Below are 24,724 nucleotides of genomic sequence, written 5' to 3' on the forward strand. Positions count from 1 at the left end.
ATATTAGTTGCCTTCCACATTGCCAATTTCCTCGACATCCTTGTAACCACAGTTTGTAGTGTTTTTGCTTTCGCCCTTCCCGGTGTTAGGCTTGACCCCAAATATGTTACTTCTCCTTTTATTTCTTGAACTTTCATGATAAAAAGAATTGCATGTTTCTCAATTGTAGGAACATTTTTGCTGAAGAACACTCCGCTTTTTTCGAGATTAATCTCCTATCCTGTGAGGTCCAAAAACAATTCTAGGACTGCTTTTATAGCCAATACTTCTTCGGTATCTGCTTGCCAGAACATGAAAGTATCATTTGCAAAAAACAGATGAGAAATTTCCGGTGCCCCCCTTCCCATTTTAATTCCACTTAACAAATTTAGGGATTTGTACTCATCAAGGAGGCGAGATAATACCTCCACAATGAGTAAAAAAAGGTAGGGACTTAGAGAACATCCTTGTCTAAGGCCCCGTGATCCAGAGAACCAGGATTAAGGCGACCCCTTCAATTTGATTGAAAATGTGGGCGAGGAAATTAATTCCTTAATAATCTTGCACCACATTTCATCAAAACCTAAGAACTGGAAAATCTTAATGATAATATCCCTATCAGTTCTATCATAGCCTTTAGACATGTCCAACTTAAGCACGATGAAACCCTTCTTACTATACATATTGCGCATGTAATGAAAAAAAATCTTTATAAATGGAACCGACTAACAGAGTTACAACTCTAGACGTAAGTTCTGATGACCTAAATACATCCAACCACCTCATGCTTCACACACAACTTTTAACTAGATCGGATATAAACTACTGATGTGGGTTTTTATGTTAAGATTAATTTTTATGTGTTAATTATAAATAATATAGCATGAGCAATTACTGTTTAGGTAAATTCTTTTTACAGGAGAAAAAGAACAACAAAAAGGAAAAGAAATTTGAAAGCACTCTTAGGAGTTTGGATCCTCTTCTGGTAGGGTTCTTTCAATGAGCACTCATTGAAAAAAATTCTTTTACGGAGAAGAATCAAATACGTTAGGTTTTGTCACTTACCTAAAAGTTAAGGATGAACAGTGATCTTATCTTTCAAGCAATTTAAACTCGATATGAATTATAAATTACTTGTGGACTATTTTTAGTCTTTGAGACCTTCAGGACTTCCCCTCAAAACACATAGCTATCATAAAAGATTTGCGTCGTCTTTCTCACTCTAATCTAGATGTGTTATCATTTTATTGGATCACGTGTTACCAATGAAGGCATGTACAATTATTATTTAAGCCACTTCGTTTTTTTTTTGTTTTTGGTAAACCATTTAAGCCACTTCAATTAGATTGGATTGGTATGTTGACATGAAATTCCAGATACACTCCCAACGTTCAGGAAAGAAAACAGCTTAACTTGTCCATCTCAACCCAAAAAAATGAAAAAGAAAGAGATGAAATGAGTAGATGCTTCCATGGATATTCTTTATAGTAAGGAAAACAGAGTAGAAAATGCTAAATACAAAACTGATATATTCCAAGAACCAGTCAAAACCCATTATTAGAAACCCATTTGGAGAACTGCGATTGGATTTCGAAAAGAAATGCCATCTACCTAATTAACAAAATCATATTGGTCACTTCATCTAATTCCAAAATTAAACTCCATCACTTTTTGTAATTTTGAATCCCCAATACTAATTTTTAACTATGGAACTGGCAGATAAGTATGCAACTAATTATGCAGAGATGGACATCAGATGTATTTGTTTTGAAAGCTTACACACACTTAAAAAACCAAAAAAAAAAAAAAAAGAAGACACAGAATCAGCAACGATGCCACATTTCCAAACAAGAGAACTTTTATTGTTTCTTTTCGGTGGTTGGAGTTCAAGAACAAGGCACCCGAGTGGACAGGGAAAAAATAAGAAGGGGGGGGGGGGTGTTGGTTGGAGTGGTTGAGGGGAAAAAGAACTAGCGTTCCCACAACCAATAACCACCCCCAATTGATTCACCTTTCTTCTTCATACAGGTACCCATCTACCAGTGTCAAATAAATTTTTTATAAAATTCACTAGCCAGAGATGTGGACGGACACAAAACATACCTCAAGGAGGCATAAAATACTCATGAATTCAAGAACCCGAAAGCTTAATATATATGAAACCATCCACAGTTTCTAATTGCCTCTATCTGTCCTTTGGCCAGGGAGGTGATATGCAATTTCTCTGCAACTCCAGAAAACGATCAACATCAAAATTGTACTTCCTAAACATCTTCCTCTGTCTTGAAAGGAAGAGTCTTTCCATCAGGTCTTGGTATGTCGGGTCCCTAGAAGTGAACAGGAAGTAGGCATAACCGATCACCAGGCCAGTAGCTGTACTGAAAAATGCAATGGGTTCCATGACATCCCATGAGAACTCCCAGAACGTGAGCCGGAAAAACAGCCCCACCTGCACTACTGCAAACCCCAGACCAGAACAAAGGATGCGGAACACCTGCTTGTGGGCCAGCATGTCAATTTCTTCCTTTTTCTTTTGCAGCATTTTCAGTTCATCTCTCCTAGGATCACCTTCAGGCGTGAGAGCAAAAGGTAGTGCACTTCTTACTAGTTCCACAACCTGCAAAGAAAAAAGAAGAAAAGTTGGGGGGGGGGGGGGGGAAATTGGGCAAAAGTTCAAATCAGAAAGCAAATATCCCAGGCTTCCAAGGAGAAGCATAAGAAAAATATGTCCTCCTCAGTAATTGAAGTAATAATATGACAAATTCACAAGACCACATACACTGGGGATCTTTAATTGGTGATAAATATACTTATGTATTTGTCATCCGCAATCATTTACTCTTAAGTAATAGAAGAGAATGACTAACGGAGCATTAAAAGGTTAGACAGGGATCAAATTGTCGATTGTGGAGATCTAAAGCGCACTGCAAAAGCAGCTATAGGTCTTAAGCCAATATCTCAATCCTTTTATCCTTCAGAGAACTGCCTTTCGACAGTTATGCAGATAACCAGGCAGCCAAAATTTATGAACCAATCAATCAGAAAGCTTGATTCACAATAATTTAATTCTTCACTTGGGGAATCAAAAGAGGCCTTTAATTTGGTTCTTACGTGTATCATTACAATGGAAAATTGAATGGAACATGTCTGCAAGAAAGCAGTATTTAGACCAGTAATTATATAATTAAGGGACCATTCTATCTTTATAAATGATAATGTTGAATGAAACATGTTAACAAAACTAATTATCAGATAAACATCTGACTCTGAGAAAGATCCATGCCCTTCCTCCTCCCACAGTTACTTCCTGGCGTAAGCAGCCCCCCAAAAGAACCAGCAACAGTTGGACCAAAACCAAGCCCATTGGCACACCAGGGGCTGACCGAACCCTCAGAAAGGTACTTTGGTCTTTTCCCCACCTCCTTAGACCATAAAAAGTGCCTAGTAGTTTCCTCGATATTTTTATGAGTCCATATCTGCTTTTAGTTTTTCAACTGAGTTAATTGTGAGAGTCCTGGTAAAAGGAGTCCCAGTGAAATCAATTTTAAAGCAAGTTTCATCTGGATAATTATTACTTTTTGCAAGTTGTTTGTCTTTCTAGAAGATTCTTGGGAGGTTTGTTATTAGTCGTTGAGTTGTAAAGACAATACAAGTCTAAAGTGAATTCCCTAGTTGAGTCCAAGTTAGTTTCCTTGTTTAAGTCCAAGCCTATTTTCCAAGTGCAAGGCTATATGAAGCTCCCACCTCCTTGTAAACAAGACAGCTTGAGAATTAATAAGAAATCAAAGACTTGGAGGCGTGGGAACCTTGCCCATAACCTGGGTTGAAGTATTGAGAGAGTTTTGGTACAATTCTGCAAGCATTGTCCTCCTTCATCCTTTCCATTCTTGCAGCAGCCTTGAAGCATCATCCAGCTCATTCCCTTCCAAATAAGTCAGACTGCTACCCCCCTCCCTTGCTCAATACCCCCTCCCTACCACATTGTAAGCCCCATCCTCCCTCCTCTTCTTTCCCACCCAACCCTTTTCCAGCCCATCCCCTCTTCCTTGCCTCTTCTTTCCCTTCTTGATCTTTTGGCAGTTAGGAAATTCAGAAAAGAAGAAACAAGAAATAAAAGAAAGAAAAAAGGTTCCAAGATTCGTTCAAGAATTCAAGAACCCACTCAAGAAAATCACCCCATCTCGAGAACCCCACCCCATAAGCCATCTTCTACCTAGCAAACGGTTTGACTCCCACCTTCACATAGAGCCCCTTTGATCCTTCATTATCCCACAACCCAAATCCCGTAGCCAACCAACCATCCAATACCTCATTCGACATCATCCCATCCGTACACCCCAACTGAGTCACCAAGAATCACTATATTTTTCTACCTTGAACTAGTTCTGTTGTTATTTGGAACTACATCAATCCTCTTGTCCCTGCCCCAGGCCAACAAAACCACACTTTGAGTACATATATATAATGGCAGAGGAAACCATGATTTCTACCTCCAATCCATGCCTTAGAACATAACCGTGGATCTCCCTACCTGGTCTCACATTTGCCAACCGAGCACTAGCTGCCAATACGCTTGCATCTAAAATGGGATCGGCTTTTCTACCTTCCATATGTGTCATTTCCCTGAACAAGAGTAAAGCCTCTTCACATTTTCCGGATTGAACAAATCCAGCAACCAAAGCAGACCAGACAACTAAATCAGGGTGGGATAAAGTACTGAAAACTCTATGAGCTGAATTCTATGAATATAACTTTCTATTTAATTTAATCAATATGAAAATCAAAACCAAGAGAACCTTCAATTTGCAAGGAATGAACATCCAGCAGGACAACCTTTGGTGTATCTTCTCAACGGATAAATGCCAGCGCAGCTGAAATTATTATCTCAAAGCTAGGCCTCTCCCACCCTTCTAGGGTGGTCTTATGATGCATAAAATATTGAAAAAACTGACAGAATCTCCTATGGAAGTACATTACAAGACCAGAGAGCGCTTCCACTGTTCAAAGTTGGCCTTAAGATGCATAAATCATTGAATATACCTACCAGGTTCTCTTATGGAAACAAGCATATCTTGCACTCATGGTGATATAGAATATGATGAATAGGAACGTAAAACAAGATCCCGTTCAAGGCAGCGGCAAAAATGCCTCAGCAAAAATGAATAATCAAACTGGAGATAGGAGCTTAAAATAAGATCCCCAGTCAAGGCAGTAGGACGAACAGAACACTGAAGGCGTTAGGGTTGTAAGAAAATATTTGGGAAAGTGGTGGCTCTTGAGCATAACTCTCTTGACTCTATGGGAAAACAGGTTTACTGGGAAATGAGTGAGAGAACACTACAAGAAAAGGGATCAACAGCGGCACTTCAACAGGTGGTATAACAGCATTTGTCAAAAATGCCACTATATGGGACTGATTCATACACCCATAATTAGATCTCAATTAGTAAATGTAGCCTGCTGCATCGTATATGTTTAAGCTAAAGTCAAAAAGAAAAAGAAAAAATAAAATAAAACTTTAAGAATACATCAGTAGAATGACAGAGAGTGAAAGAATAGGGAAAACTAATATGACGCTTGTGGATGTATACCGTCAATAATAAAGATGTGTCCATAGAACTTGTAGCTCAGACTAATAGAGTGATTCTTACTTCTCTGGAAAAGCATCCACCCAAAAAGAAACGCAAACCCACTGCTAAACACTTAATCCTAACCATGTATGTTCTGTCTCACTTCTTTTCATTTTGCGCCCCGACCTAACCGCCCTCGTTTTCCTTTTATTGTGTGCGGAACTGAATACACACATTGATCACCAGGAGTTATCCCAGGGACCCATTGCATCCCAAATCCCCCATGAAGCAAAAGCGAGCAGAAGACAACTTTAATATGGGCCATCCCCCAAGTTCTTTCACCCAGGAACTCTCCCACTACAAGGGATAAGTGAGGGGGGCGAGGGAACACAGTTCAATTAAATAGTTCCCCATCCAAAACAAGAACAGAGAAAGACCTTGAGGGAAAAGAAAAAGAAAACAGGGAGACTAAATTGAAGAGCTTGGAACATGTTTACCTTATCAGGATAAAGATAGACCTTGTCTCGAAAAATGACCACAACTCCTGCCTCGTCAAGAACTCGGGCGAACACTGCAGCTTCACCGGGCAACCTGGCGACGCCCATGCTTTCACAAGCCTGGAGAAGCTCAGAATAGCTGATCGCCTCCTTCCCTCCCATCACAAGCTTCCTCTTCAATGCTTCCACTTCCACCAATCGTATTAGCTTCCTTGCCTCAGAGAACGATATGGCATCTGCGCCTGTGCTTACGCTTCCTCCTCTCCCATTGCAGCTGTCATCAAAATCAGTCTCCTTCGATGATGCCTCTACGGAGGAAGGTGAAGTTACCGACGAGCAGCCACAACTCTCGGACTCCACACATCTCAGCCCAAACGACTTTCTCGCCGCCGAAGTTAAAAACAGACTCCGTTTTAACAGAGTACCTGAAAATCGCCACATTTGATATGCACTATCCCTCTCAATTAAGTTCTATGAGGCATTCCTTCCCTAAGCAATAATCAGATCGAAAGATCTACCGAAAAAATAAAAAGGAAGAAAAATTAAAAAAAAATCAGATCAAATGAGAGAGAGAATTTGAACCACATGTGGATATGGAAATAAACGCCGAAGAGCTAAAGGGGCGGAGTTTCAGGTTCCGGAATTGTTGTTTTAACGTCGAGCGACGTGCGGTGCGGAACTTGGGCAACAGACCGCAACGCTTGCTTTTAGAGCTTCAACGTGCATTGTATCTCTCCCTCCTTGATTTTCAAAAAGTAATTTCGGACCAAACAAATCATTCATTATTTTCAAGCTACCACGTAAGCGTTAGGACGCAGATTTGACTGGAAGTTGGGGAAATAACTGGTAATAAAATCATTACCAAATTCAACAGGACAAACAAATCCTGCCTTATCCCAAAACTTTTGGGAAAATTAACTGATTAGCTGTTTTTAGGTTTTTTTCTTATGAGAATAGTCACTTAATATTTCACTTTACAAAATTAATCAAAAATGAATTTGTATTTACATAACTAGCTAAAATATTGATTTTTCACATTTTTTGACATTTTTTACTCCTAAAACTAATCACATCCAACGGGAAGATCACTATTTTGTCCAAAAGGGTAAAATCATTATTTTTTCATACCCTTTGGACATTTTCACCCCTATGCCGGTATGGTCAATTTTAAGAGTAAATATGTCCAAAGAGGTGAAAAAACACTATTTTTGCTAGTTTTGTAAATGCAAAATCACTTTTAGCTAGTTTTGTAAAGTGAATGTTTGAGAAGGCATTGGCAACCATATTGGAGTTACCCATACTGGACCTAATTAAACACATCAACAAACATAAAAGACCCAACAGGGGTATAGCTTCAACCAAAAGTGACACCAGATAGACTGGCCACGGTTGAGAAGGTATCGGCAACCAAGATTTGAGATCTTCTAGCTCCATGGTAACATGCTTTGACTTCAGTGAAGATTATCTTACCACACGTATCCCATAAAGAAGACTTAAGAAAGAGAGTCAAGAGGATCCACAAAAGAGCCACCATAGACTTAATGGTCACACAACTCTCCTTAAGTACAAGCGAAAAACACCAAGATGCAGACATTGCCTGACCCCTCACCATCCCTGTAACAAGTAAAACAAAGTCAGCCAAACGAGAGGCCAAAGGGTGGGAGCCAGACCCATACCATTACAAGTTATAGGGGGATCTTAGCCACAGATTCACATCCTCTGTAATTCCTTTTCCTACAATTCCCCCTTAGGATTGTGCCTTGTGGCATTAGGAAATCCAACGGTCACCAGTTCAACTAAAATTTGATTTTATTTAAACCCAGAATAGATATTCCTCTCTCTTCTCTCTTCTCGAAATTCAGAGAAAAACCCTGAATTTTATGCATTTTTTCCATCTCTCACTCTCCCTTCTGTTCACGGCTCTCTCCTCACTCTTGAAACGGCTCTCTCCTCTATGATTTTCTCTCCTAGAGGCTCACGGCTCTCTCCTCTCTCTTACCAAATTCAGAGAGAGGTCTAGAATTGCAGCGATTCATCTCACTCTTCTTCTGTGCTCACGGCGAGCGGTAGAAACTATTCCCAAATAGAGGTTAATGCTTTGATAGATTTCCTGAAGGGGTCTGGCCTTTGGCATGTGCCGCACATAAATGATGCATCAGATTTTGGTGCATCTCTAGAACGGGTGAGGAAGTCTTTTTTTTTTTTTTTGGGTATTGAAATGGGTGAGAAAATCAATAGATTCACTTGCCAATAGCTCGGGATTTTGGGAATGATGGGTCTATGCCAAACTTTATTTATCTATTATTATTATTTTTTAATATAAGTTTAAAAATTCATAGAAAAAAAATATTTTTCTAGACAAATATGCCAAACGTACTTTTTTAGTAACAAAATCTATTTTACCAATTGATTACCAAGCGTTTTTTGTATTTTAACCCACAATATATTTTTTTTACTGATTTCTAAAAAATAGTTAAAAGTAAAAAATGTATTCTACCAAAAAAAAAAAAATGTAAACCATGAAAGCCTTAAAGAGGACCAACATTAATTTATTTCTTAAAAAAAGACCCATGAGTAAACAGGTCAGAGAATTATTGTCATCTAACGCAATTCATTTCATAAATCCTATCGATCATGCCAAAAGTATGAAAATGAAAAATAGTGTCGTCCTCATAGCAAGTACAAGCGAAGTTTAATGATGATATAAAGCAAAGCCCATAATGAAAGTGACCAAGCAGCCCGAAGTTTTTACCCACTCTCGCAGGGAGGGAAATGGGAAATGGGCCACCTCGTTGAACACCAATTACAATCTATCGGTTGAAATATCTTCCAAAATATCATCCCTGTAGGATTTAGGATTGGCTAGATATCAAGCCACTATTAATAGATAGACACCTCTACTATGAAAAGAAACAACGACTGGAAACTCCGTAGACAGTACACGAAGGCTGGTACGATCTGCTTGAGAACCGTTTTTAAGTCAATCACCTGACACGTATGTCTTTCCCTCATAGTATCTACGTTCACTTTCAGCCTTCTTCTCATTGCGCTTCTGCAGATGGAAGAAATGGTTAAACGGAGGGGGGGAACAACTCATACAAACCAGATATACAAAACTAGAAAAAAGTACTGCCCCAATGTCTCAAGACTCTCAACCATTTTCATTCAGATTTTTAAGGAAATAAAATTATTTCAATTCTTTAAAGGACAATAAGCAGACCCATTGACAATTGAAAGATACCAAGTTCTTAAATAGGAAGTTAAAAATATTAGGAAGAATTTCAGGGACATACAAGATAAAATGACAAATATATCAATTTGGCACGCACCCTAGAACTACGTCAAATTGGCAGTCACCCCTGACTTTTGTGCTACAACTGTTAACTGATTAGAGGATTCCACGTATATTTTTATTAGTGTTATGCCCTATTCTATTTCTTCTAATATCGAGACTAATATGCCCTTTATTCAACATAAAAAATCATGACTCGAATTTTCCTCTCTTCCGATTCTTATTCCCATTCAAAAGACGGCAGATCAAGTCAGATCTAGAGAGGCTCAACAACGGCAAGAGAGGGTTGGGGTGGTGGCAGGGCTGGGTGAAGCAACAGGGGGTGGAATCACTTACCCTGTTGCTCACACAGTGCTTCCTCATCCTCTCCATTCAAGCCATATCTGCTGGCAAAGGCACCTAGAATTCCCTACTAGAATGGTGGTGCAAGAATCATCATTCCAATAGTCCATACCAGAAAAAGCACAAGGCAAAATGCAGAAAGGGGAAGCGATGAGCTTTCATTTTAAAATGCAGGAAAGCAATAGACAAAATATAGAAAGATAATTTTCCTGAAAACAAGAATCATCACTGGAACTCATCTGCAGATTTGTTCCTTCCGCTTATTTTTTCCTCCAGCAATCCTTTCATGATTCTTAAGTTATAATCCTAAATTTCCATTTTCAAATTCCAGGAAGACTATACTCAAACCAAAAATACAGCAAAAGATTCAACTTTTTAATGCCATAAATCAATCAGGAAATTTTATATTTTCCATGCGTGATTTAGTTTGGCTGCTTTTGAGTCTAAAATCTAAACAAAAAGAAATTCAAAATGAACATCTTTGGCCTCCATTCTCATCTCATGGTCTTCTTAAAGAACCTCAAGCAGACTCAGGTTATTAGTTAAGTCAAATCAAACACAAATTTTTAAACTTTATTAACCGAAATATTTAGATAATGAGATGGGTTTTGTGAGAAAAGAGAGAGAAGCAGAGGTGCTAGTTTCACCTCTGTCCGAGATGATGAAGTCTGGTGGCACTTTTGAGGTTGGAAAATGAGAACTCAGAGAATGAAGGTCTTGCAACAACAGCAGAGGCATCAGCATCAGCATCAGCGTAGGCAAGTGAATGGGTGTTGGATTCTACTAGGAGTTCAATTAGAGTTTGTATTCATGTAAAATTCTATTTCTTGTTACTCAAGTAAGGGTATTTATGTAATAGTGTACCTTCCCCTTAATTGTAAATAGAGGGCTTGAGATCATTGATCAACAAGCCATTCCACCACAATCGTTTATTTCAACATGGCATCAGAGCCTAAGTTTGATTAGGATCTTCTTCTATTTTTTTCCTTCAAACCCACAAAACCCTTCGCAGATTTTCTTGTTCTTCTACAACTGTAATTCTGCAACCATCGCAGAAATCAATTCTTCTGAATTTTTTCCCTTTTCAAATCCATCACACCGCTGCACTATCATTTCAGTTCAGCCTCGAAAACCAGAAAAAAAAAGAAAGGAAAGAAGATGAGAAGAACAAATACGATTCAGTTATCGGTTCGAATAGGGTATTCGGTTCTGCCGCTGCCGCTGATCCTGAAACTGCCGGAGCTTCTGCAACTTCTGCTGAAAGAGACTCCTGAAGACCAGCTGTTTCAGGAACCTACAGTGAGTTCTTCTCTTGTTTTTTTTCTCTCTCTCGTCCTTCGTCTGAAAGAGAGACTCCTGAAGACCACCTGCTGTATTTATGTTTTCTGTTTCGATCAGCCCAACCAAAATAAAAAGAAAAATAGAAAACGTAAATACAATGTTTGCGGGTTCAGTTTTGTAAATTTACAAACTTTCAGGGACCTAATTGCAAATTTACAATTTTAGGGGTCTATTTGCAAATTTACAATTTTTAGGGGCCTATTTGCAAATGTACACATTTTCAAGGACTTATGTGTAAATTAGCATAGTTTTGAGGCCTAATTGTAAATTCAGATTTTGCAGGGACTTTTTTGTAATTTCCAGGAAAAAAAAAGAGAAAAGAAAGAAGAAGAAAAAGAAAGAAAGAAACATGGTGTTTCTTATATGCATTTTTTGAATTGTGGTTTGGCTATTACATTCTGCGATGTTTCAGTTGAAGGGTGATGACTGAAGAATTGCAACCAATTTTTTTCAACATGGCAACCACCGATAGTACTACTGCTCCCACTAGTTTTGAACATTACCCCACTCTTCATCCTCTTTCGGTAAGATTTGATGGAACAAATTATTTAATTTGGTCTCGCTCTGCTTACTTGACTATTGTCGGAAGAGGACTTGTTGGACACATTACAGGCGCCACTACCACAGGTGTTTTATAGGATAAATGGATCTCGAATGACTCTCTTATTATGTCATTTCTTTTGAATTCCATGATTCCAAATATTGCCCGTGGATATCTATTACTTGATACTACAACCCAATCTGGAAAGTTACTATTGAAACATATGGACAGTTGGGGAATGATGCACAGGTTTATGAGCTACGAAAGAAGCTTCATGAGACTACCCAAAAGGAACTGACTGTGGCCTAAAATTATGCCGCGTTGCGATCTTTTTGGCAAAAGTTGGATCATTATGGGGATTATCACACCCACAAACCCAGCTGATGTGACTACTATAGGAAGCACATTGATAAGATTTAGGTATATGACTTCTTGGGAGGTTTGAATATGGAGTACGATCAGATCAGAGTGCAAGTATTAAGTCGTTCTCCCTCTCCTACACTAAAACAGTCTTATGCTCTTGTTTAGTGTGAGGAAAGTCGTCGATTAGCCATGCTTCATACTCATATTATGGAGGAATCAGCCTTACAGTCTGTTCGCTCTAAATCTGATTCAGCTAAGGAGATTGTCAAGTGTGAGCACTGTCATAAACCATATCATACCAAGGCCAATTGTTAGAAACTGCATGGGAAATCTGCTGATTTTGAGCAAAAAAGAGCACAAAGAAAGGGAAAACCAAAGGCTAATCTTTCTGAGACAGTTTCCACAACACCCTTTGCATACATTGGTTTTTCACAGGAGGAGTTAACTACTTTGCGACGTATTCTGTAGTCTTTTACTGCCGGTATAGTCTCTACTACTGCTTCCTCTACTACCCATACCAACTCCTACCTTGCTACTTCAGGTAACACTTTTACAAGTTTCCAAGTTTTTTTAATTTCTACTCCTTGGATTATTGATATAGGAGCCACAGATCATATGACACGTTTATCCTCATTTTTCTTACACTATTCTCCAACTTCTGGAAAGGATAAAGTTCAAATTGCTAATGGCTCCTATTCTTCCATTGCTGGAAAAGGGACCATTCAGCATTCTACATCACTTTCTTTGTCTAAAGTTTTACATGTTCCCTCTTTCACTACTAACTTGCTCTCTATCAATAGTCTTACACATGACTTGAATTGTAAAGTGATTTTTTCCCATCTTACTGTGTTTTCTAGGATCTGGTCATGGGGAAGGAGATTGGACGTGTGGTAAACTAGACAATGGACTTTATTTGCTCGAGCCAATTAGAGGATCTACTTTCCTGCTCGACTACATCTTTTAATCCGGTCCATTCGGTAATATTAGACCTTCATCATTGGCACTATAGGCTAGGTCACCCCCCTCTAGGAACTCTTATGAAAATATTTCCTGATTTGGTTTCTTGTTGTAATGAGGTTGATTTTTTTTTGTGAAGCCCTGCATTTTTGCGAAGCGGACTCGTTCTACTAATTTACCTTCTCTTCATAGTAGAAAATCTATTCCTTTAATGCTCATTCATATTGGTGTGGGGTCCCTGCCGACGTGTGTCTATTACTGGCCATAGGTAACTTTGTTACTTTTATTAATTATCACTCTCGTTCTACATGGATTTATCTTTAAAAAAAAAAAAAGAAGAGGTTTTGCGATGTTTTTGTGATTTTCATAATATGATTATAACTCAGTTCAATGCCACTATGAAGATCCTTCGCAGTGACAATGGCTCAGAGTATATTGATGGTAACTTTTAGAGATATCTCTCTGACTTTGGCATAATACACCACACCAGTTGTGTTGATACTGCTACCCAAAATGGGGTTGCCGAAAGGAAGAATCGGCATCTTTTAGAGATAGCCCATTCAATTATGATTGCTATGAATGTACTTGACCAATACTGGAGTGATGCTATACTCACTGCTTCTTACCTTATGAATAAGATGCCCAGTAGGATACTTGGTTTTAAATGTCCTAATGAGATTCTCCAGGGAGTCTCTTCTTTTATTATTCCCCCAAAGATTTTTGGATGTGTGTTATGCCAGAATCACAGCCCACTAGAGTAAGCTGGCTCCCTGCGGCCTACGCTGTATATTTTTGGGGTATTCTGCTACTTAGAAAGGGTACAAATGTTATCATCCTCCTTCTAGGAAAACCATTGTATCCATGGATATAATTTTTAATGAGTCTTGCCTTTACTATACGCCTCTCCCCGCAGGTGGAGAAAGGTGACACGTTACCACTTCAGTCTCCTGCTCCAGAATCAGATTCTACTGTTCCCCTTGAAGTATCTTCTTCTGATCTTCCTATTGCTGTTAGAAAAAGAGTCAGATCTTGTACTCAACATCCTATAGCTAAATATGTTTCTTATAACTCTTTGTCTGACTCCTACCGTGCTTTTATATCCTCTCTGTTATCTGTATCTGTTCCTAAAAGTTGTTAGGAAGCCTATGCTGATAAGAGATGGAAGACAGCTATGGTAGAGGAAATGCAGGCAATGAAGAAAAATGACACTTGGGAGCTGGTTACACTTCCTCCAGAAAAAAAAAAACAGTGGGTAGCAAATGGGTGTTTGTGGTTAAACAAAATATGGATGGATTAGTCAACAAGTTGAAAGCTAGACTAGTTGCAAAGGGGTTTACCCAGACCTATGGGATTGATTATCATGAGACTTTTGCCCCTGAAGCGAAACTAAACACTGTCAGAGTTCTGTTGTCTGTAGCTATGAACAAAGACTGGAACTTACACCAACTAGATGTAAAGAATGCCTTACTACATGGGGAGTTAGCAAAAGAAGTCTATATGGAAATCCGACATGGTTTCTCCAATGACAAAACTACAAGGAAAGTTTATCGATTGAAGAGGTCAATTTATGGGTTAAAACAATCTCCTAGATGCTAGTTTGGACGCCTCCGGAAGGCAATGACTTCTATTGGGTACAAGCAAAGCAATGTTGATTATACACTATTTGTCAAGAAGTCGGGTACTAACATCACAGTTCTCATTGTTTATGTAGACGATATTGTCATCACAGGGAATGATGGTGAAGAAATTCAAAAGTTGAAGGACTTTCTTGGCAGAGAGTTTGAGATTAAAGATCTAGAGAAGTTACAATATTTCTTAAGGATTGAGGTGGCTTGATCAAAGAAGGGTATATTCCTATCCTAAAGAAAGTATGTCCTAGATTTATTATCAGAAGTGAGAATGTTGGGGTGTAAAGTAGTTGATACCCCTATTGAAGCTGGAGCTAAATTTAAAGAAAAAGAGGGAGAACCAGTGGACAAAGTAAGATACCAAAGGCTGGTAGGAAGCTTATTGACTTGTCCCACACCAGGCCAGACATCGCTTATGCCGTAGGGATAGTGAGCCAATTTATGCATGATCCATATTTAGCTCATATGAAGGTTGTTACCAGAATACTACAATATCTGAAGGGAACTCCTGGAAAATGAATACTTTTGTCACCCACTGATAATCTAAAAGTAGAAGCATACACTGATGCAGACTGGGCTGGATCTCCAGACAGGAAGTCAATTTCAAGTTATTGTACCTTTGTTGGAGGTAATCTAGTTACTTGGAGAAGTAAGAAACAAAATGTGGTAGCTTTATCCAGTACTGAAGCTAAATATAGAGCTATGGTTCGTGGAGTTTGTAAACTATTATGGTTGAAAGGCTTGCTGCAAGATATTGGAGTCCAAGTTCCAAACCCTATGATGTTATATTGTGACAACAAGGCTCCTATTAGTATTGCTAATAATCCGGTGCAACATGATCGAACCAAGCACATTGAAATTGATAGGTTTTTTGTCAAAGGAAAGCTGGAACAAGGGCTTATCTGCATGCCTTTTGTGAGATTTGGAGATCAAGTAGCAAATGTTTTCACAAAGGGTTTGAAAGAAAGAGATTTCCTTCCTATTATAGGCAAGTTTGGCATGACTAATATCTATGCCTCAACTTGAGGGGGAGTGTTGGATTCTACTAGGAGTTCAATTAGAGTTTGTATTCATGTAAAATTCTATTTCGTGTTACCCAAGTAAGGGTATTTATATAATAGTGTACTTTCCACTTCACTATAAATAGAGGGCATGGGATCATTGATCAACAAGCCATTCTACCACAATCGTTTATTTCAACAATGGGTAAATGATAGATTTGTATTTCTGTGGTTCAATTTCCTGTAATAGATGTTTTTTCAACAACCCATGACTCTTACCTCTTTGCACCACCACCCGTTATTGAGTAATTGGATTGAGCTGCTTTTCAAGAGTTATTGCAATCTCTCTGATGCAGGACAACCAACCAGGAACCTATTTGAACCAGCATTGGAGGCCACCTCAAAACATGAAAAGGGAGGCTGAAATACTGTTCATGTGAACAGTGTTAACCCATTATTTGGTGTATTGGGGACATTCATAGAGGATTTTTGGGGCCCAAGATCAAATTTTATTCTTGGGAGATTTAGGACAGTAGTTCGGACATTTAGGACCTTAGTTTAGCTTCTTCTTCAGTAGTTTCTATTTTAGTTATTCATGCATGTGGCTAAAATATAAAGCCATTTTGATTAGCTTCTATATTTATAAGATTCTATTGTTACTAGTAATTACTCATTACTAGGATATCAGTTTCTATTTTTGGCCTACTAAGTTTTTATTTATTGTAAAGCTTTGCCAAGATATAAATAGGCCCTTACATTACAATAAGAAAAATATGGAATAAAAAAGAAAAAAATTGAAGTAAAGGTTGAGCTTTGTGCGTTTGCACCCCCCCTTTTTTCCTTCTCTTCTCCTCCTTGTGAGTGTTCTTTTCCCTCTTCCCCATCTGAAAGACTAAATCTTCTGAGATTTCCTCTTTTTTCCCCCATCTTCTTTATCCTTCTTTCTTCTCTACTTTGTCCCCCATTAATTTGGTACCCGAGCTCAAACTTGGGTGAATCTCTTCTCTATCTTGCAGTCTGTTCAACCTTCTTGTCTCTCTTCCTTACTTTTCTTCTCATCCCTAAGATCTTTCTATCCCTAATATATTTTCCTCCTCCCTTTTTATTTCCCCTAATTTCTTTCTTAGTGATTGTAACCGAAATGTGCTGCAACCACACATCAAATCCTTATTTTGTGGTGCTGATCATGAGGCAGATTTTTCTATGTAGCTTGAGGATGATTTTTTTTAAGAGATGGAGAATTGATGCAAGACAACCAGCCGGGAACCAATTTGAACCAGCATTAAAGGCCACCTCAAAACATGAAAAAGGGAGGCCAAAATACTGTTCACATGAACAGTGTCACAACCCATTATTTAGTGTATTGGAGACATTCATAGAGGATTTTGTGAGGCCCAAGATCATATGTTATGAAGATTTTATTCTTGGGAGGTTTAGGACCTTAATTTAGTTTCTATTTTATTCAGGGTAATTTTCATCTGGACCCCCTGAAGTTTGGTCCAGGTCACTTTTAGTCCTGTTTAAGTTTTCTTTTGCATATGGTTCCCCTGTGGTTTCAATAAATGATTAAATAAGGACAAACTTAATAGAAACCGTTAGTTTAGTAATTTTTGTGACGAACATACCCTTGTTTTATTTTTATTTTTATTTATTTGTTTTAATTTTTTTTTTCTTTTAAAGAATTTTCTTTCTTTTATTCGTTCTACAAAAACAAAAAACAAAAAACAATTAAAAAAAAAAACCTTTGCAAAAGTGGATATGCAGGTTGAAGCTTCAAAGCCCCACCTCTGCAACATCTCAAAACGAATACAAGGTCTACAAGGCCGAATCCACTAGTGAGACAGCCGGGGACGCTTCTACATAGACCTATGAGAAGAGGAGACAAAAAGGAGCAGTCGGAGAAGAAGAGGAAAAGCATGAAGATGAAGAAAGCGAGAAAGCGAAGCAGCGGAGGCAATTGCTGAAAAGGAACAATTTCAAAATCACACAACTGAGCTAAGAAGAGAAGAGATATATCTCCACCTCCTTACTCCTCCAGCCCAGAAACCCTAGAATCTCTTATCAAAGCGAATCACAGAGAAGGGTTTAACGGATCGGAGAGTATTAGATCTCTAAAGGAAAACAATTTCCCAAGCGGCAGAATGAGGGATTATGCCGTGCTGATGCAGCTGATTTCATGTGGTCATTCACTGTCAAGGATTGCGAAACGATTCTTCCTCGGAAGGGACTAGAAGGAGGAGGAGGAGCGTTGTCGTTGATTTCACGCTACAGGTACCCAGGAAAGCAACCTCCTTCTCCTCGGGAAGTGTTGAAGGAGGTGGTGGGTATGGGCGAAAACCTAGTTTTGCGGGGATTCAACTAGAATACAAAGAGTACTTCACTGGAAGCTTAATCGAGACGAAGAAAGATGAATTTGCAGCTTTAAAGAGATTTTCTTCCTGCAATGCAGATGGGTTGGTGTATCAATCCATTAATTGAATGAAACTGACTTCACCTTTGCTTCGTCAATTTTCCATCTTCCGTATTCTATGTTTCTTTCAGGGTTTTTTGGTAGTAACCTAGTCTCTCTTCTTTCTTATACTCTGCTGCTCTGTTTTCCATTTAAAACTTAAACTGACTTTAGCTAAATGAAAAGCTTTACTGGTACCTGTAATGAGCTGGGCAGTAACCTAGTCTCTCTCTTCTTTCACATTACAGTTTTCCATTTACAGAAAGCCTTCCAAAAATGAAAAGCTAAATGAAGGAGATTGTTGGCGTTTCGCCTTCATTTTGAGATGTTGCAGAAGGTGGGGCTTAGAAGCTTCAACCTGCATATTCATTTTCGTTTTTGAGAGGTTTCAGTTTTGAGAGGGAGTTATTTGATAAAGTTTTTTTTTTAATTATTTTTTTTGTTTTGTAGATTGAATAAAAGAAATAAAATTCTTTAAAAGAAAAATTAAAATAAATAAATAATAAAAAAGGGTATTTTCATCACAAAAATTACTAAACTAACGGTTTCTGTTAAGTTTGTCCTTATTTAATCATTTTTTGAAACCACAGGGGAGCCATATGCAAAAGAAAACTTAAATTAGACTAAAAGTGACCTGGACCAAATCTCAGGTGGTCCAGATGAAAATTACCCTTTTATTTATTCATGCATGTGGCTGAGGTATAAAGCCTAGTAGTGTCTAATTTGGGTAATTTTTATTTGGATCCCCTACAATTTGGCCTAAGTCAATTTTAGTAAAAAAAATAACATCTTGCATTTGCCTCCCTTATGGCATCCAAAAAAATCAATTAATGACACATTGATTTTTTATGACCAAAATGCCCTTATGCATTATTTTTTCAATTACATGACATATATATAATCCAACCCAACGTTCTCAATTAAAAAAATTGAGGTATAGTTGTAAGTATAATTTTTTTTTTCTTCACATTAAAGGGGTTCTTAGATTTTAATTTGCAAAATCAAGCCCTTACCTAAATCCAGATGGAAACCCTTCAATGTGAAAGGAAAAAAAAAAGGGTTATCTTTGTCTCTGATTTTAACACAACCTTGTCAGTAAAGACTAACAAAAAACTAATGACGTTTTAGTAAGAAGATGAATGAACTTTGATGGATCGGTCATTGATCGATTGATGAGGAGAGGATAAAGGTATGATTTGGCTTCTAAGTGACAATAGGACTTAAAATCTGTGAGAGCCAAAGCCCACAAGCATGAGGATAAGGATAATAAACAAGTTTCAATTGTCCTCCTTTAATCACTCCAACGTGTTGTCACAGGTGAAACCTAACCTTTGGAAATGAGTTAGCTTCCAAGCGTTGGAGTCACTAACTTTCTTTAGTGACCAAGCTTTGATTATGGCAACCACAACAAAGGCTATTAAGCAGACAAGAAGGCCGATTACAAGGATGAGTTTTATCGAAGAAGAGAGTGTTCCTTTTTACATGGGTTTGTTGGTGGCCATTGCCAACCCAGATTTGCAAGGCACTGAGTATGGGCCACCAAGTCCTAGGTTGCCAATGAAGGAGTAGAGTTGAAGTAACTAAATTGACCAGTGCTTGGTACCAAGCTAGAGAGATTGTTGTAAGAGAAATCAACAGAAGTTAAACTTTGCACTGTAGTGATTGATGATGGAATGCTTCCAACGAGGTGATTTCTATTTTCTAGAAAGGTTGGTCATTCAAGATCTGCATGCTAGAGACCTCAGATGGGGATTTTTTTTTTTAATTACATTCAAGCATTTCCATCTAGTTTCAATAAATGGCTTGATTTTGCAAATTTAAAATCTAAGAAACTCTGGAATGTTTTAAAAAAAATATTCATAATTACAAGCATACCTTAGTTTCTTTATTAGCATTGTTTGATTGGAATTTGTATATGTTATGCTAATTTGTTGGTTAGTTGTGCAATCGAAAAAAAAATAATAATGTATGAGGGCATTTTGGTCATAAAAAATTGTGTCCTTGATTGGTTTTCTTGGATACCCCAAGAGAGGCAAATGCAAAATGTCAATTTTTTTTTGCACTAATAAGTGAATTGGATCAAACCGCAGGGAGTCAAAATGAAAATTACTCTTCTAATTTTAATTAGTTTATTGTCACTAGTTTCTAGGATATTAGTTTCTTTTCAGCTTACCGAGTTTTCATTTCTTGTAAAGCTTTACCAAGCTATACATGGACCTCTACATTATCGTAAGAAAAAAGACTTCTAGAACAAAAAAAAATGAAGCTTGAGCTTTATGCATTTGCAGCCCCCCTCTTCTTCTTCTTATAAGTGTCTTCTCCCTCTTCCCCTTCTTCAAGACTGTTTAATTCGAGATTTCCCCTATCTTCTTTATCCTTCTATCTTCTCTATTCCATCCCCCATTACTCTCTCCCCTTCCTTGTCTATCCTTCTCACGCCAACATAAGAAACCAAAACCACCCCTTTTCCTCTGTCGTGGACAGGAAATGGCATCCATGGTGGTGGTAGGGGTATGCACACTTGTGGTTGTGGGGAGGGATAAATATAAATGGAGATTCAAGGGCAATAAAGTAATGTCACAATGGCTAAGGGTATTTTGGATATAAAAAAGAAGGATGACTTAACAGAACATATTAAGGGAGTGTACTATTATGCAATTTTAGATGACATTTTGGAGTGTATAATGCCAATTTGGCATACTTCTGGGTTGCCTTTTGACATAGTATATCTTGCAGTGTCTCTGAAACATTCTCGAAATATTAATGCTGTACTATAGCGTCAATTATGACACCCAAGCTTTTCCTTTTATATTATTGCTAAACACCTGTCCGTCCCTTTTACCCATTAAAGAAAGAACACAGTCTAGGACAGCTATCCCTCTTACAATATTGTCTTGCAAAAGCATTAAAAATCATTCTCTTTCTATATTCTTTCTTGGGTAAATCTTATCTTGTATTTTTACAATATAATAAGTTTACACAGATTGCAAGATTCATGTAGAGATCCACTGCGAAATTGAAGATGAAGCTCCTCCGTTCTCCCTCCTTTCTTCCCTGCTCCATTCAACCCCTCTCTAGTAAGTGATATCCCACCATGTCCACCTCCTCCCCTGTCCCACCCCTTTGGCCATCCCCTCATCTTCACCTACTGTGGATCCTGCTTCTTCTCAGCCCAAGGCCTGGAATGCTCTTTTCAAACCCAATCCTTCTCCAGATTGCACTCTCTCCTTCATTCCCCCTGCATCTGATTCCCCTACTCCTTTGGTCAGATGCCCTTCCTCTGCTACTGACCCTGGAATTCTCCACTGGAAACAGGCTGTTCTTGGACAATTCCTTGGCCCTTACCCCCCTATTGGTATCATCAAAGCTTCGCTTGCTAAACAGTGGAACTCGGTTGGCTCCTTGAACACCTTTGTTGTCGATAATGGTATTCTGTTGTTCAAATTTGCCTCTGTCTCCTGTAGAATCAAGGCCATTGAGGGTTCTCTCTTGGTTTTTAGGGAAATCCCCAATATTCACTAAGCCCTAGGAACCCTCCACGCCTCTCTGAGGCTGTGATTTCAACTCGCTGCCCTTGTGGATCTGCCTCCCTGGACTTCCACTGGAATTCATGAATTCCGAGTGCCTCAGTCGCATCGGCTCTACATTAGGCCGCCCCCTTCGCTCTGATTTGAAGACCTCCAAGCTTGAGCGCTTGTCCTACACCTGTATCTGTGTGGATATGCCTGCATCAAAGCCTCTCCCTCCTTGCATCGCCATTGCTGATGATTCGGGACTGCACTTCAATTAGCTTATTGTTTATGACTAGGTTCCTTCCAGATGCACTTCCTGCCTCATGTTCGGCCATGACAGCTCCGAATGCCTTGCACTGAAAGCTTCTTCCTCATCTAGTCATGTTGGCCGACAACAAAGTATTCACGCTGCCCCTGCTGCCCTTGCTGCGACATCACCGATGCAAGCTCTGCTTTCTCCGCCTCTATTGATCGACATTATGTCTCCTGCTCCTCCTAAAATCCCTGGATCTCTAATCGATCAACTGAATCAAATCTCTGTCGATGTTACGACTTACAAGAGACCCTATTCTACCAACCATCGCTTGCACCAAAGCTTCTGACCTCTCTGTGAAGGCTGCCGCTTCTGCCATCAAAATGGCCCATACTCAATCGAGTCCTCCTGCTACTCTTGCTCTGGAAGTTGCTGCTCCAAACGATGCTACTCAGATCGATTTTAAGGCTTCTGAACATTCAGACCCCTCTCCCTTTTCTTCCGCTATCCCCATCACCATCGGCTGCAAATTTCTTCCTCTTCCTCCTTCTATTGGATTACCTAGTTCTCGGTCACCGCCGGTAACCTGTACCTATCGGAGGAATCGTTCCAAACGGAAGTCCGATCAATATGCCGCTATCCCTATCCCTTGCACAGTTCACCTGATTGCAAACTTCTCTGAAAACCCCTGCCATCCACCTGTTGCTTAAACCGCTGCTACCACTATCGAAGTCTGTGAACCTACGCCTTCCACAGTATCCGAGGCTCCTCCTTCCTCTGTTGGTTGCCTCCTCGAGTCGTCGCCCCTCACCCACGCTCTCCGAACTGCTTCTTCCCTCTTCCATGAAAGCCCTGAACCTGAAACATCTGCCGCTCCTCTGCTATCTCACTTCTCTCCTATTTCAGTGAATGGGATAGGACTTATCTCTAATCTCCCTTTTACATCTTCTCTCTCCTACCACAATACCCTTTCTCGCCCCATCTCACCCTCCCCTAACTACCCCTCCTTGGATTCCTCGGCCCATGGGCTGGAGCTATCCAACCCATTTACCATCCTGAACCCATCAAATTGTTCCTTATTGGGCCCTTCGCCCCATAAGCCCATGTCCCTCATTCCATGCTCCACTAGTGATCCTTCACCTTCCACGCTCATCTCGGATCCTCCTCTCTCCTCCCCTTCGAGTGCTCTTGATCGAACTGATTGTAGAAGGAGCAATCGCTTAGCTAAGGGGCACAACCCATTCGGCGAAGACTTTTTGGTATATCTCAAGCCCATCAAAAATAAGAAGAATAGGAAAAAATCTGCAAAATAGTCTCTTTGGCCCCGTTCGGCCCATCTTCTTTGGGCCCTGCCTGTGTTGCATTGTCTGTGCTCTTTTATTTTTGCTTTATTGTGCGATGTTGTAAGTGTGTTGTTTTCTCTTAATACAATTTCTTATTCATCCAAAAAAAAAGTTTACACATCATTGAATCATATTTCACATATATCTATGTCTCAACTTCATGCAAACACACTATGATTTGAATTACCAGAAATCATAAAAACAACTAGTGAGGAGAGTAAAGAACCTGATATGCTTCATGATTTGACACAATCCTTTTTATTATGGTGGTGGTTGTGATATCCAGCGGGCTATCTAACACTTGAAAAATTTCCATACTCATTGGAACAGCATAAGGGTTGCAACTACCCTGGAACATGATCACATTTCAAGTTAGTAATAAAAAAAACTATTCCATCACTCAATATGAGAAACATTCTGTCTCCAAACGCAACACTTGCACTAATAATCTGGCACACTAGGATCTTGGTTTACTAATCCCGGGGATTTATCAGAATGATATCTGCAAATAACTTAAAAAAAATAATTAGGCAGAGATTCCATCTCTCAATAGGAGATGACAGTCTGTGCCAAACCCAGCATTTGCACCAAGAATCAGGCACAAAACATCTCAGAGTAATCTTTTATTGAGTCTAACCAGGGGTTTTATCAGGATGATATCTGCAGTGAATTTAATGGAAAAAGAAAAAAGATACAGATTCTTTATCAATAGACAATAAGTAGAACATCAGAACAGTACAACTAATTTCACCTTTTGGAAATCATTATTTTCTGCAACCGTTCCGTGGACAACCAATGAGATATTAAAGGTTGTAATCTGCAGTCATCACAATCTGAGATGAGTGAAAAATGCATAATTCATGCACTCTGTGAAACAAGAAAATAACATATAAATTATACTTAAAGAATGGAATTGCAAATTGACAAACCCCCTGTGAAAGAGAATGAAAGGAAGAAGGTTGACAAGGAAAGGCATGGCACATTATGGAGTGACAATCATATTTATTAGCAATATTTAATCTATGTCCTGGGTGGATGTAACCAACCATGGTTATAACCGGTAAACTTTAACCCTTCCCCTTCATTATTTTGGATTCCATTTTCAGCGGCAGAATGCGAAATTAGTGATTCTGGTTATCTCGCCAGCAATAGATAAAGGACATCGGATAACTGATGCAGTTAGAGGATACAACCAACTTGATCTAATCTAGGAAACCAGGCTGCAAGTAGCCAGATCCCAATCGGGCTTTGAATTTAGCACGACAGTTCGTGAATTTCAGTTTTATAAGGGGTTACTTTTGTCAAATTTTCTTATTTATTGTTGTCTAGAAGTTGTACTAGTCCAAGTTAGTTCGAATTCCCTCTCTAATTCAGTTTCAGAGGATGATTAGGGGTCAGTTTTATTTTCATTTTCTGAATTAAAATTACTAGTCCAGTTAAGTTAAGGGTAGATAGTTCTTTTGTATTTTAATTAACTATTAGGATTTATTTTTCTATTTACGTTAAGAGTGTCCAAGTTCTGTTTCAGTTAGAAGTCCAAATTCTGTGTGAAGTTTAAGCCCTAGTTTAGTTGGTTCTTAAATCCTATTTTAAGGACTTCAAACATAAAGCTATATACGAATAGCTCCACCAGTCAGGAAGAATATAGATTGAATT

General features: G+C 38.8%; 2 protein-coding genes across 2 annotated transcripts in view; both read right to left on the reverse strand.

The window, feature by feature from the left end:
- Positions 1-1,765: 1,765 nt before the first annotated feature.
- Positions 1,766-6,751, reverse strand: LOC149023189 (calcium uniporter protein 1, mitochondrial-like). Its single transcript, XM_089143745.1, has 2 exons — positions 6,047-6,751; positions 1,766-2,596 (listed from the first exon to the last, which is right to left on the reverse strand). Exons 1-2 carry the CDS (start codon positions 6,485-6,487, stop codon positions 2,165-2,167), a joined length of 873 nt encoding a protein of 290 aa, XP_088999871.1. The 5' UTR covers positions 6,488-6,751; the 3' UTR covers positions 1,766-2,164.
- Positions 6,752-8,274: 1,523 nt separating this feature from the next.
- Positions 8,275-24,724, reverse strand: part of PECT1 (phosphorylethanolamine cytidylyltransferase 1) — a 112,012-nt gene continuing 95,562 nt past the window's right edge. Inside the window, exons 7-9 of the mRNA XM_089143746.1 lie at positions 23,820-23,885; positions 23,295-23,417; positions 8,275-9,098 (exon numbers count right to left, since the gene is read on the reverse strand). Of these exons, the coding sequence (XP_088999872.1) occupies positions 9,027-9,098; positions 23,295-23,417; positions 23,820-23,885 (261 nt within the window). The 3' untranslated portion in view covers positions 8,275-9,026. The remainder of the gene's footprint in view (positions 9,099-23,294; positions 23,418-23,819; positions 23,886-24,724) is intronic.

Source organism: Hakea prostrata, chromosome 2, assembly GCF_041222555.1.
Source record: "Hakea prostrata isolate BN-2017 chromosome 2, UWA_Hpros_2, whole genome shotgun sequence".
Taxonomy (NCBI): Eukaryota; Viridiplantae; Streptophyta; class Magnoliopsida; order Proteales; family Proteaceae; genus Hakea; species Hakea prostrata.

Bases quoted from the DNA above. Each gene is read 5' to 3' on its own strand.
- LOC149023189 (XM_089143745.1), bottom strand. From the start codon at position 6,487: ATGTGGCGATTTTCAGGTACTCTGTTAAAACGGAGTCTGTTTTTAACT. The intron at 2,597-6,046 runs GTAAACATGTTC...TTTTCTTTGCAG, and splicing joins TCTATCTTTATCCTGATAAG to GTTGTGGAACTAGTAAGAAG.